General features: G+C 36.0%; 1 protein-coding gene across 1 annotated transcript in view; it reads right to left on the bottom strand.

Annotated features, from left to right (window-relative positions):
- The window catches only part of LOC134540674 (leucine-rich repeat-containing G-protein coupled receptor 5), a 403,985-nt gene that overhangs the window by 103,629 nt on the left and 285,157 nt on the right, over positions 1 to 15,199 (bottom strand). Inside the window, exon 3 of the mRNA XM_063383546.1 lies at positions 12,161 to 12,232. Coding sequence (XP_063239616.1) covers positions 12,161 to 12,232 — 72 coding nt within the window. The remainder of the gene's footprint in view (positions 1 to 12,160; positions 12,233 to 15,199) is intronic.

The following is a 15,199-nucleotide window of genomic DNA, read 5'->3' as shown; positions in this document are numbered from 1 at the left end:
CAGGCAAGTGCTGGTTGAAACCCTTACAAACAACACGATTCTTCCTATCGTAGGTATTTGTAAAAACATTTACATCAAATGTAAGAATTTATGGGCAATCCTATCCATAGAAAACAAAAAAAGGGGGGGGGGTTGTCTGCAAAGTCAGTTTACGGACGATAATTTTACGTGATAACATCATAAGAAAACATTGATGAAAAATTGCATACTTTTTAATTTTCAAATATTACAGTTTTTGCAAATTAAATTTAAATATTTTTTTTAAAAATATAATCACGAACGATTAGTTATAGAAATAAACTGAAATCAAATGTATGTCAATAAATTGTTAATTTGAAATGACGAAATTGGACAAATAAATCTAATATTTTTTTTTTAAATTGCTGCTTTTAAAAAGCCCGCCTTAAACTGTTTGATATTACAGAATATTTTCTCGCACGGTGGTTGGCCGGTTCTTGCACGCTCGGCTCAGGCGGAACGTGACAATGAGTCATGCGTTTTCGTGCGTGCAGCCGGCGTTCATCGATTTATAAGACGTTATCACGTCAAAAACCTTTCGTAAATATCATCAAATGGTTGATAACGACACCAACAGAGTATGTTTCAACTCTGCGCATTAAGTATCGAAGTGTAATGATTTTTGTTTGACACCAGATTTAACTTTCGTTCTCCTAGCAATCCTCTATAGTTAACACCTCCCTGAGAAGTTTTTGCTTTTACTTTTCTGATGATTTTCATGAGGACGACATGCAACGGATAGTTGACATTCTCGAATATAAAAATTGTATGAAAATCATTAGACTGTAAGCTCAATAGCAATATAATCTTCATGGTATGAATCAAGAAGATACTTGAATTAGTTTAATTTATTTGAAAGAAGAAAACTTAAATGTTTAAAATTGAAGACAGTGTGATTCTCAAAAGAGGCCCTTTTCACTGAGGATTAAACGTGTAAAGTGTATGCACTCCATTTAACTAGTTCTTCGCCAAGCAAGATAAGTAAACGTAATCTTTAAACTTAAGGCTGGGTCTCACATGAACTAATGTGTTTTTCTTTTCCTTGGAATTACTTTTATGTAATGGCTATTATTTTAAAAAATATCTCATTAACTCTTTTGAAATTTACGTGATGTTCCAGACTTAGCCACTAAATATTCACTCAGTTTTAACCAAAAGTGATACAACGTTAATAAATTCTCATTTTTCATGAGCAGCATATATTATTTTATAATTTTTATGGTTAAATATTTGTAGTTATTTTACAACTTATTTTTGGTTAAACATAAGTAAAAATTTTATTCAAACTTAAACTGTTAGGTTTACAAGCACAATGTTTTCAGATCATACAATAATGAAATTTACATTAATTTGTAAACAAATTTGTCGTTCAATGAACTGTTAACAATTAAAAATTTGCCCAATTAAAGGTAAAAAAAATCTCAGTTGATACTGCATGTTGTTTTATAATACAAGCAGGTTATGTATTATGCGATGCATGAAGATGGTCCCTACACTGAGGTTGTCCAAGTCTAACTTTCTCTATTATCCCGCAGTGACGGCTTGTCTGGTGCGCGGGAAACCTCCAGAGAGGTTCTTGATTTCTTGGGATAAAAAACACGAAGATTAAATCTCAGCAACTTGGCACATTCCTTTACCACTAATGGATGGAACGCAGTGAGAATAATTATTTTCCAATATCAACAATGATAACTTTGAGAGTTTGATTAATGTCCCCATTGGGTAACCGGTTCGCTGTGTGGATGTGAGTGTCCTTTCTCTCTACGTCTATAGTTATTTTATTTAAAAATATAAATTATGATATATTATCTTTGAACGATTTGTGCAATGGGAGTGCATGCCTTGATGTAGGCTTTTGGACATACGCCATTGCTAAGCACAGGTATGTCTGTTTTTTTTTTTTTTAACTATTGTGTTTGTTTTCGTCTTTTCGTTTTGCTGTGTTTTTGTCTCGTTTCAACTGTCGTGCTGAATTTTTTGGGTTCGGTATTTTTGTGCTGTCATCATTTGTGGTTTTTTTTTCGTTCTATTAGTCCATTTTTCTTTGTTTTTTTTCTTTGTTTGTTGACCATATTTCTGTTGTGGAGTATTGTGTGGTGTTTATATCCTGACAACAGCAATTTTTTGCTTAATTTGTGTTTTTGTCATTTGTGTTTTTTTGTAGTTTTCTTCTACAGACATACCTGTGCTTAGCAATGGCATATGTCCAAAAGCCTACATCAAGTCAAATTATGATATAATTGATGCTGGGTCTCAAACAACGTGTTGGTAATTTATTTTACTGTAATTTTATGAATAATGGATACTGTTGTAATTTATTCCTACAGATTTCTTACATTTTTTCTGTTAAACAGCTATTTTTCTCACCAGAAAACAAAATATAGCATTTGATATGTTTAAAGTCACCCAAGCAAAACAAGAGCATGAACTTTATTGAACTAATTATTTACCTTTAATTGATAAAATTTAAAAAAATATATGTTGAGAAATTTTGAGATGAAAAATGCAAGAGCGTTGACGTAGTAAATACAACAGGAAATAGCTCTCATATTATAGTAACGACAATAAAATCAAACGACCAAAATTGCATTTCAGTATGAGCCTTAAGTAATTTGGTAGACAGTGATCTACTTACACTGGTAGCAATACTTAGTTAAGAAATTGCCCATGTGTACAAGATTGGCCAAGAATCTTGCGTGACTGTCAATTGTCAAGATACAAAAAAAAACTTACATACAGTCAATCATAAACTTAGGTTACTTGAATTCTGGCTGAACACTGTGCAGTGTTCAATTATCCTGTTCATGTTAAAGTGAAGTTGTGGAAGGGGGAGAGAACGCTATCCGCAAGCAAGCGTGAACTATTGTTTCTCATGTCGTTACCAGTGCGTTTGAACGTCCTCCGCGCACACGCAGGACTTACCGCAATGGAATGAAGAGCACAGAAAGTGACTGGCCACTCCACGCACTCCGCGTCTGGCCGAACATGTGTATCGTCCTCAAGTGATCTGAACCAACCCATGACGTAATGACGTCGGAGAGCTAAAAATCAGTCAGTCAAGCGTATTTCCAAACAAGAGTAAGAGTGAAGCCAGCTTATACGGAAAAGAAAGTGTACTTTTAGATCCATCCTAATATAAATTGGTTGTCTGTAAAGTCGGTTTACGGACGATAGTTTAACGTGACGTCATAACAAAACATTGATGAAATGATTGCATACTTTTATGAATAAAATTGAATCATTTTTATTGGATTATCACTATTTTGTATGGATACAAAGAAGGAGTGAAATGAAATGTACAATTTAATTGATAAATTTACTTTTATTTGCACTCATTAATTCAAATATGTTTATTACTTAACGAAGAGATTATGTTAACTATAACTTTTATACATGTTTGCTATTTAACTTCTTCCAATCTGTGTTATTCTGTTAAGGATAGGACGATGATAGGAAAAGTAGGAAACGAATGGGAGTGTTTCAAGTTTAATGTGCCTCGAAAAAGTCAAATCGATGGTTGTTCCAATCGAGTGGAAGAGAGATAAATGCGGCGCAAGCGTACAATGAGCGTAACGGGACAAAGCGTAACGGGACACTTTTTCGTGCGTGCAGCCGGCGTTCATCGATTTATTAGACGTCACGTAAAAAAATTTCACGTGAAGCTGGGGCAATCCAATGGAAGAGATGATGGACGTTGACAAATAGTAACTTAAAAACTGTAGAGATAATAACATTTAATCTGCTCCGTGGGTTTCACGAAATTTTTTAGACTTTTCGGAAATGCGTGAAAAAATCATTCAAAAGAGATGTTATTTTTCGAAATTGTTGACTGCCCGGTTTAACTGGTAGATGTAACGTTCCATCCAAAACCAACTGGTCAATCGCCTTCCACTTAATTAGAAACAAGGTTTTCCCCTGCACCATAGCGTGGAAACTGCACACACAGCTAAGAGCTTGCAAGAGTGTGCAACTTTCATTTGGATAACAACACAACGTATAAACGAGCCTTTTGAAATCAAACGCAACATATTTTTTGCCGAGGGGGGGGGGGGGGAGAGGGGTAAGTCGAGGGCTCGTTTGCGCTTTAAAGCAAATAACGGACGCTATCTTTAGCAGTATGACAGTGAACGAAGTTCAATGTTATTTAAAATGAACTAAATTCTGTATGAAAATGTAAAACGATAATTTTATGTATATTAATAAAATTAATAGACTGTAATTACGTTTTGACGCGAATTTTCATTCACCTGAAAAAATAATTGAAACCAACAAGAAAACACGTTAAATAACCGCTCGAGATGACATAGCGAGAGTTATTTAATAAGTAGAAACATGATTATTTTACTCTTTTATTGGGTAGCAAAGTAGACTGAATGCACACAGGAATCTGCTTCACGTTGGTGATTGGACTGCAGTGCTATTGACACGCCCCTTGACGACCCTTAGTGAGTTGTAAACCAGAAGAAGGAGTGGTTACCTAACAAAGTATAACTCGCTCTAGAATTTAAACTTGTCATCAGCCAAAGAGTGCTCTTAAAAGACTTTACTATTTGCAGGCGAGTTGAATCCAGCCTAGAGTTAAGTGAATCCGCACTATATCCGTGGCTCTTTATTTTTTTTGTGCCTGAAGTAGATCTTCTTTTTGGACCTTGGGAACTCAAAGGCTAGCAAGACTTCAAGTGTGAGCTAGAAAGGTCTACTCGTTTACCTTCTACTTAGGCACTGCAGGCTGGTAAGGCCAAATGCTTACGAGTCCTGAGTTACTTTACATCAGCAGATAAATAACATGTTTTAGCGTGTAGTGGATTTACATAAGCTGGGCCGCGTCAAGTGAAGCGGAGTGATACATCGCGTGTGTGGATTATCGCGACGTTATAATCGCGAGGATGGAAGAATACGAGAGCTCGCTAGCAGGTTTAACAATCTGGTTTCGACTTCTGCTTTTTTTTTTTAGGATTGGGTGCGGATGAGTTCTGTATGCGTCGCTAACTGCCTACATTACAGACATCGTATCTTCGACAGACATACAGAGCTCTGTCTCCCAGATGAATTTTTTTTTCTCCTTCCATCTTAAAACCCATAAATCATAAATGTTTGAAGAAATCACACGGAAACATAACACAAAGTGGTCTCATAATCTGTTTCAGTTAAATATCTAAAATTACTGTTTTAATATTAGTAAGTTACCATATAATTACTCTTGCATTTTAACCTGATTTAAAGTTTACAATTTAAAATAAATGTGGCCATTTTTATTGCAAACACTACGGTTGTGTCACTGGGTCATTAAGACTGGAGGAATTGGAGATTTAATAACCAGTAGAATGGACTTAACAATTCTCATAGTTCTCGGGAAAATTCCACCTGTTCATTGGCTACTGAATTGTGAGGCCTGTTATCTGGGTTGCTTGTGAATAAAAACTTATTTTTTTTTAGGGATTTTCACTGGCTTAGAAGCATTTTAATAATCCGTGATAACTACACAGGACCAGCAAAATTGTATACATGTTTTTATTCTAGTCTATTATGAAATGAAACCGTGTATTTTTGGGTCTCTAAGGATTATTGCTAAAATAAATATTGCTATACATCTACTCCCTTAACCACGCGTGACTTTCAGTCCAAAAGTTGACATTTTTTATTATGTTAACTGGTCCATTTGTATGGAACACACCAGTTACCAATAAGACTAATGGCGAAACACTTCTGAAGCCAAAACCTATATCATCCATGCCTGAAGTTTATAACCTTTCAGACCCTATAGCCACCAATTACATACTTTTATACGTCTCCTTACATTACTGGGAAGATCACAAGAATTATGCAGAGCTCCCCAGACGGCAGTAAATGTTCATCCGTGTTCAGCTGTCTTACGTGACAACCTGTCCCTTTCCCAGCGACGAGCTAGTCGGGTGGTTTCCGAAACAGCTCACTCAATCACTCACATTTTCTGATGGACGTATTACAATATTCTGTGGCAAAATTTTCACTTGTGTCAAACGTACACTAGAAGTTGTAACCATACGATTATTACATCCGTACTACGCCAAATAAACGATTTATCAGCAATATACCAAGCAATTTTTTATATCAGTATAGTACAACCTTCATTATTTTTATATAATTTGTAGCAATTATAGTTACACATAGCATTTTAAAGTATAAGAAAAAAATTAAATAACTGATTTAAATTACATAACATAAAAATTATTAGTAAACATAATGAGGAAATTTTTATAATTGGTTGTTTGTGTTTCCACTGCTTTGAATGCAGTGCAGATAAAATTATTTTTTGTATACTTCACTAAAGGATAATGTAGACAATGATATGTTGACGTTTCTTCCAGAATTATAGAAATGCTAGCAGAAAATTACGGACCATTTTCGAAAAGCGATACTTGCACGAAACTTAACGAAACTTAACGAAACTTGCACAAACTTGACGTTTGTTCCAGAATTATAGGAATGCTAGCAAGAAAATTGCGGACCATTTTCGAAAAGCGATACTTGCACTAAACTTATATTTTACAAGAACTGTTCTCATCCTATTTCAGCAGCCCTGCAAAGTAACAACTTACAACTCTATTAATTTCAGTGAAACATGTTAAACAGGCCAATATACTTAAGGTGCATGAAATTCATAAGTAAAATGCCAAAACTCATTAGAGGAATTATAGTTTCAAACGATTTTCAACAACTACTGTTAGAGTCTATATCCATATAATGACGTTTCTCGTTTGAAATAGTTACATTATTACTGCATTTTTCGATATCTGATAGCTTTACCGCGTTATATCTGACTTAGGAAAAAAAGTTGTTTAGGGACGTCATTTGGAACAGGTTTTAGGATAAGAAAATATATTTAAGTGTCAATTTTGGAGGATTTGTCATGGTACACTGGATTTTTAATTAGGTATTTTAGAATACACACAAAATACGTAACCGAACATGTGATATTTTCGAGTAGTAATTAACTACTTTATCTTTAACCGTTACGAATTTATATTGCTGTAATGGAATCGTTTTATACTGAGAGAAAACAAAGATACCGGCATTTATTCACTATTTAATATCTTTCAACCATCTAACACTATCAAGAAAGAAGCACTAAAAGTATTATTTTATTTTATGCAAAACGTTTTACATTATAAAAAAGCACACGAATGAAATGATTTGACACATTTAAAAATTACTTTTTATTTTTATTCTACCCGAACTGTTGAAAATTCCTCAACTGTTCCAAAGTTAGTTCTTTTTAAAACCCATTTATTGAAAACACTAGCGTTTGTCTTATGAAATTTAAAGAAAAAGAAAATAATAACTATGAAAAACCGTTTTCTGGCCAAAAAAAATATTTATACTCTGTCCAAGAAAATATTTAAATAAAGTAATTATTTAATTTTGTTTATGTTTTGATTTGTTTTTTTTTTGTTAACACCATAAATATCACAAGCTATTATATGAATTTCTGAGAAACGAAATAAGTACTAACCGGCACTTCGAAGAAAAAGATTTGTTTTTTTTTTTCTAAATAAATCTTTTCACTTCTGCTTTAACGGATTTTCAACGCTCTGACGTTCTCCGCTTCCCTGCTTCGGGAAACACGTCGCTTCACGTCTCGGCTGAGACATGGCCGAGAGTCGAGAGTCGAGAGTCGAGAGTCGAGAGTCGAGAGTCGAGAGTCGAGAGTCGAGAGTCGAGAGTCGAGAGTCGAGAGTCGAGAGTCGAGAGTCGAGAGTCGAGAGTCGAGAGTCGAGAGTCGAGAGTCGAGAGTCGAGAGTCGAGAGTCGAGAGTCGAGAGTCGAGAGTCGAGAGTCGAGAGTCGAGAGTCGAGAGTCGAGAGTCGAGAGTCGAGAGTCGAGAGTCGAGAGTCGAGAGTCGAGAGTCGAGAGTCGAGAGTCGAGAGTCGAGAGTCGAGAGTCGAGAGTCGAGAGTCGAGAGTCGAGAGTCGAGAGTCGAGAGTCGAGAGTCGAGAGTCGAGAGTCGAGAGTCGAGAGTCGAGAGTCGAGAGTCGAGAGTCGAGAGTCGAGAGTCGAGAGTCGAGAGTCGAGAGTCGAGAGTCGAGAGTCGAGAGTCGAGAGTCGAGAGTCGAGAGTCGAGAGTCGAGAGTCGAGAGTCGAGAGTCGAGAGTCGAGAGTCGAGAGTCGAGAGTCGAGAGTCGAGAGTCGAGAGTCGAGAGTCGAGAGTCGAGAGTCGAGAGTCGAGAGTCGAGAGTCGAGAGTCGAGAGTCGAGAGTCGAGAGTCGAGAGTCGAGAGTCGAGAGTCGAGAGTCGAGAGTCGAGAGTCGAGAAAGACACAGCGTGACTCTCGACTCGCGAGCAGGAGTCACAGAGAATAAGAATGCGCCTCTCTTCGCGGACGAGTCAGAGAACACTCGAACCAAACTAGAGCAATAAAACACACACGACAGCGGGGTTCGCACAGACCGTCGCGGCATTTGGGCGCGCCCCCTTTCGCCCGCGAGAATAAACGGAGAAATCATCTTTTACAACCTCGCACTTGCGAATGTTGACGGTGACAAATAACTACTGTCCAGAGCAGGTCAGGATGAACTTATATTCTCTCGCCGAGCGATTTATCTTTGCTTCAACGTCGTAAATGCTCCGTAAAGAATAAGTAACGTTTGAAAATAAATAAACTTTTTTATGAATGTCATAAAAAAGATTGTAACATGAATTTTTTTTTGTAGCACAGTGATACGGGCCCAGGAACATTATAAATAGTACATAATTTAATACATAATATGCAATTTAAAATAGTTTTTACAAACATATCTCGAAGTATCAATTTTTTTTAAATGTTAAGGGAAAAGCAAAATGCATATTAGTAATACAGGAAATATGTACATTTTTAGGGCATGAATGACTTCACTTAATTATAAATACTTAAGGTATAAAAACAGATTTTCAAAGAAAATAACTTATCGACAGCTGCTGGCGCGTTTGATGCTGTAGCTTCCTTTGAGCTGTGCACGCGGGAAGTGCAGTAGGAGGAAATATTGGATGTCGGGGAATAACTAGGCAGATCTGTGTTAAGGCCTCCGCCCACCCGGGCACACACACGGTTTGCAGAGCTTCAGGTAAAACAACCACGCGATTTCAAAACTACTCAAGATATCCGAGTGGGGTCTGCTTACGAAAAGAATTTAAGAGTTCGCTGAGGGCCGAAATGTATACAATATAAGAATATAATAAAAAGAATATACGCCATCTAGTGTCCAAAGGCGTATTAGTTGAATAAGGAAGCGGTCAATATTTAACGCCCCACAAAGAACTATAATGAAAAAAAGGCAAAATACGATTTTGGAAAAGGTCTCTTCTATAATTAAAATTTAAACTAAATTAAAATTTTCACCGACAATGAGAGAGCAGTTATCACACATACGGAACAAACTAGAAACAGTTTAGTCATACATGATAACATCATATAATCTCATTATTAAAAAAATAATTTAAACCTTCTGATTTGTTTATGTATAAACATACTTAAAATTATTTACAAACGTTGAGGTTTAAACATTCAAGATAGTGGCTAAACACTTTAATCTGTGTTTTTTTATTAATAACTAGCAAACGCCTGGCATGCGTTGCGATGCCTCAATATTTTTTTTTTTTTTGTAATTGGTTTGTAGTAAGTACACATATACAAAGCATCGTGTATCTCTCTCTCTAATTCTCTATCTCTCTCTAATTCTCTATCTCTCTCTAATTCTCTATCTCTCGATGTAAATTACTTTTATCAGTGAAATTAAGCTCATGGATTGATGTTTAAATAAGCTACAACAACGTTTATAAGCTAATGAGTGGTGCACTGATATTGTCAACGCAACGTTAACAAAACAAAGTACAAATACCTTTGGAATAAATCATAATGTGTCATGAAATTAAACTAATAAATTTATATTATACTTTTTACTTTTCACGAGTCAGTAGCGCAACAAGAAAGTTTTGGAGGAAAATGTGATAAGAGCACGAATGATAAACCTAGATATTTTTTAGTAAATAAATAATTATCATTTCAAATTAATTACAAATTACAACTAAATTGTTTAATATAACGACTTTTACCAAATTTTAAGTTTGCTCCTGCAATCCAAGAGTTATTCTGATTCCCGTTGCTAGTTTAAAAAAAAAAAAAAACTTAAAAATCAACAAGTCGGTCTATAGGCTAAACTAAATAAAACAACTATAAATAAATAAATAAATATATTTTCAATAAAGATTTTGATTAGATAAAAATTATTTTTTAGTAAATGTATAATTGTATTTTGTTATTTATAGCGGTGGCGTTATGGTGAGATGAATCAAATTCCACCAAAGTAGCAAGGGCTTAAATCCTTGCGACTTAAAAACATGTTTTCTTGAAACTGACATAAAGTAGTGGACATTTTCATGAACCAGTGGATTTTCTCGGGGTAGTACTTTTTTTCTTTTCATTCAGGCGTTTTGCGATTGCTCCATGCGATTGCTCCATTTTATGCCTTTACATATAAATTCTCTTAAATGTCTTCGATGTCAAGGAATCTTTTAACACAGCTTTATTCAGTAATCTGGTATTTTATTCCCTACGGCAAATTTGTGGCCTTTCAAATCCCTAACGTTCGAAGAAATTGCGGTAATTTATTAAGTAGAGACAGAAATCCTAAAATGTATTAAATAAGTAAATAGTTTACTAGCCCGTTAGCATTTAGCCTTATATGTACTAAGTACGCGTTGGTGCCTGCTAGAGTTGTATATGATTAATACGGTAATCGAAGAGCTAAACGTTTAACACTGGCTTGAGTCAAACTGTGGCCGTCAAAACCTTGACGGACCAAAGGTGACTGGTTTGAAATGCAGCTTGAAGGTACTTTTTTTTATGACAACCCATAGCCATAACATTTCGTTGAAAACTAAAGATAAAAGACTCTCATATGGGGCGTTTTGCAGGAACCATCCAGCATTTGCTGCAGTGTTTGGGGAAACCATTGAGAGCTGAAATGAGGATACTCCGGCATGTAAGTGCAGTGTGTTACCACTGCTTTACCTGCAGTCTCGAACATAACACGAACTGAGGGCAAAAATTTAACTGCCCGCGAGACCTGCGAAGAATATCACTTTCAGTCCAACACTGAACTTCAGTTTCCCAAAAGAACGACAAAATTACGTACCTTTGGTGGTACACACACGCTCATTCTGAATTAAAGTGATAAATTTCCGCTGAAGTTACATAACGAATACATTGAAAACCTAGAGTTCGGCTTCTGGTCTAAAGTGTTTCAATGGATCTCACATGTCCTTTAAGTTGCAGTTGAATAACTCGTTTATTACAAATAATTTAACAAGTATTTTAAGTGTAGCACTAAGCTTCTAGAAAATTAAAAATTAAAATTAAAATTGATCACTTTTTTATTATTACCATGAAACGTACTGTTTTCGTAAAACGACTATAAGAAGTCTTGGAAAAAAAATGAAATGCCTAAAAAATGACACAAGCTTCACGCCCAGTATGCCTGCGCTGCTACAAATCAGACGAACTGATTGTTAAATGAGGTACAAACCCATCAAATAATTTTTCAAAATAACATTTCATCCATAACAAATAATGGTAATTTAAGCGAGTCGATTAAAATTACGGGTTTAAAAATCACACATTTCAAGGTCACATATTACAAAAAAAAACGTATTTCACAAAGGCGACAAGTTAATGTAAAACTTGAAAACATTTTTTAACTAAACAGTTATTGAGCCATAGGCCGGTCAGCACAGTCGCGACTTGAGGCATGGTGGAGTATTTCTCCATTTGATTAATCTGCAAGTTTTTGTTTAGATTTTACATCCGAATATTCACCTTCGGCGAACCTCGGGTTTATTTATACATATTTATATTTCTCTGTTTATTTTAATGTAGCTATACTAACCTAAGTAACAGTCCGTAGTGTTTTAAAGTCTTTTAATGTAGCTAACCTAACTGACCACTTTTAATATTGGAATTAATTTTTCCTGCGCAAAAAAAAAACGAATCCCGAAGAATTGGCCGAAGGTGAATTGTTCGGGTGTAATCGGGAATGGCAGAAATGTATGTGCATCTTGGGTCTCGCCGTTATCTACAAAAGGGGGGGGGGGGGTCAATAGACGGGAGGGGGGCGTGGTTATGCACTTACAGCCTCTTCAGCAGGCGGTTGCGGGCGAACGCCTCGGGGTGAACAGCGACCAGTCTGTTCTTGGCCAGGATCCTGCAAGCAGAACAACCCCCCACCCCCTGTTAGTCCGGCCAACGAACCCCCTTCACTGCATGGGAGAGCTGAATTGTTGCCCCTTGGAAGGGCAGCCCTTCAGGATTTTTCTGACAGTGGTTAGGTTAAGTTAGGTTTGGTTAGGTTAGGTTAGGTTAGGTTAGGTCACTTTACAAACTAACCACTGTCAGAAAAATCCTGAAGGGCTGCCCTTCCAAGGGGCAGCATTCCAGTCGCCCCCACTGCACAACTGCCCTCTGCTGCTCCTTCATCGGCCACGTCCTCCGACAGAACACAGACAGTGACTCGTCCGTGAACATCACCCATACCAGACCCATAAAGTTTAACAAATGGGCCGGAAAAAAAAAAGAAATCAAGTTGATTTTACTGTCAACACTGAAATTTAATTTTTTTTTTGACGTGACAACGTCTGATAAATCGATGAACGCCGGCTGCACGCACGAAAAAAGTGTCCCGTTACGCATGTTGTCCCGTTACGCCGTGTCCCGTTACGCTCATTGTACGCTTGCGCCGCATCTACCTCTCTTCCACTCGATTGGAACAACCATCGATTTGAATTTTTCGAGGCACGTTAAACTTGAAACACTCCCTTTCGTTTCTTACTTTTCCTATCATCGTCCTATCCTTAACAGAGTAACACAGATTGGAAGAAGTTAAATAGCAAACATGTATAAAAGTTATAGTTGAAATGTTCTCTTCGTTAAAGTAATAAACATATTTGAATTAATAAGTGCAAATAAAAGTAAATTTATCAATTAAAATTGTATATTTCATTTCACTCCTTTTTGTATCCATACAAAATAGTGATAATTCAATAAAAATGATTCAATTTCATTCATAAAAGTATGCAATCATTTCGTCAATATTTTGTTATGACGTTGTCACGTTAAACTATTGTCCGTAAACTGACTTTACAGACAACCAATTTTTTTCTTCACAACTTCACGTATACAGAACTAAATTTATTTGACACAACACCCGCGTGGACTTAAAATAAGCGAGTCAAGCGTTGTGTACTAGCAATTGAAAAAAAAATTATTTTCGCTGTAATCTAACCAGCGTACACACAACTTTTTAATGATATATATATAATTTTTTTTCCTCCACTGCAACAAACTGGCCATAATGCATTATCCTGAAACGAGTCCGCTATTTTTACAAAGTTTTATTTGTGATGTCGTGTCTTTGGCATTGCTATTGCGAAGTCGTTTTACGTCGTTTAAATAATTTTGGCGTCCAGATCCCTAAAAATGTGTCATGTTAAATTACTGATATTAGACAATAGCAAGGTGAGTAATCAGTGATTTTTAAAAATGAAATGAAATTATATAAAAAATAAAAATATTTTGTATATTATACAAACAAAAATTTAAACTGAACTACAGTGAAATAAATACAATTTATTATTATTAGAGACCGGAAAAATTCGCGGATTCGTTTCGCGCTATGCTAGGATCCAAACAGCTGTACCTTCATATTACTTCTGTGATTGGCTCACAGTTTATGTTAAGGACTTTGAGCCAGTTAAAAACCTTCAACCAAAGAAGTATCGAATCGGAAGCATTCTCTTTGACAGGTCTCAGAAGTTAATTAGCCAATGCGCATGTGGCATTTGCCCGAATACGTAGGGAATCGTGGAGTCTATCCAAGAGGTCATTGAACTCGCGAATTTTTCCAGTCCCTAATTAAAATTAATATAAAAATTGAAACTATGTTTTAAAAAGTAATGTTATAGGTTACGTTTCAAATAGTGCATGGAAAAATTAAAATGTGCATGATGTAAAGAAGTTATATGATTGCAACATTTAATGCTTTTAAAAAATATATACATATATGTACAAATATATGTTTTAAAAAGCATTTTTGTAAATATTTAAATCGTAAATTTCTACAGTAGGTGCTCTTATAAAAATATGATAAAAAATTATGAAAATAAATTTTTTTGAGTTCCTCTCATTCTATTTGATTACTGATAAACAGCATCGCGATATTTCAAGTAGTTCACCATGCACTATTTGAAACGTAACCTATAACATTAATTATATATTACTTTTTTTAAACATAGTTTCCAATTTTTTGACGTGATAACGTCTTATAAATCGATGAACGTCGGCTGCACGCACGAAAAATTGTCACATTCCGCCTGAGCCGAGAGTGCAAGAACCGGCCAACCACCGTGCGAGGAAATCTTCTATAATATTAAACAGGTTAAGGCACGCTTTTTAACTAATTGTTCATGATTATATTTTAAAAAAATATTTCAATTAAATTTGAAAAAAACTGTAAATAATATTTGAAAATTTAAAAAGTATGGAATTTATTCATCAATGTTTTCTTATGACGTTATCACGTAAAATTATCGTCTGTAAACCGACTTTACAGACAACCCCCCCTTTTTTAAACATAGTTTCTAATTTTTTTAATATAAATATATTGCAAAATTCTGAAGGTTAGATTGCCAAGATAGGCCTACGTAGAGACCTGCAAAATTCGTGGTATCGATTGCCTTCAGGATAGACTGCACATACCCCTGTACACTCGGGAAAATAACGCAAGTTCATTGGCTGCCGACTTGTAAGTCGTCTCAGCTGGTTTGTCTGTGATTCGATCCTTCTTTGGTTGTGGGCTTATAACTGGTTGAGATTCGTCCAGATGAACAGTAAGCCAATAGCAAAATTATCTAAGAGGTATATGTGTTTGAATTCTAGCCTATCTCCGAATGAATCCGCGAAAATTGCAGGTCTCTAACTATAAGTAATGCACTGATGCAGTAATACGTCCCGTGAGCGGACTCGCTATACACTGCGGCGAGAGGCGGTGTTGATGGCAACTCGACTGCACGCGCCTGCACGTGCCTGCACGTGCCTGCACGTGCCGCAGTTAGCAGTCTGCTGGAGTCACGTGCGGGCAGAGAGCCGGAGCTGCTACGAGCTCGGCATTAACGAA

The sequence above is a fragment of the Bacillus rossius genome, chromosome 17 (assembly GCF_032445375.1).
Source record: "Bacillus rossius redtenbacheri isolate Brsri chromosome 17, Brsri_v3, whole genome shotgun sequence".
NCBI lineage: Eukaryota > Metazoa > Arthropoda > Insecta > Phasmatodea > Bacillidae > Bacillus > Bacillus rossius.
The sequence above is the reverse complement of the archived record's forward strand: the minus strand, read 5'-3'. Positions and strand labels throughout refer to the sequence as shown.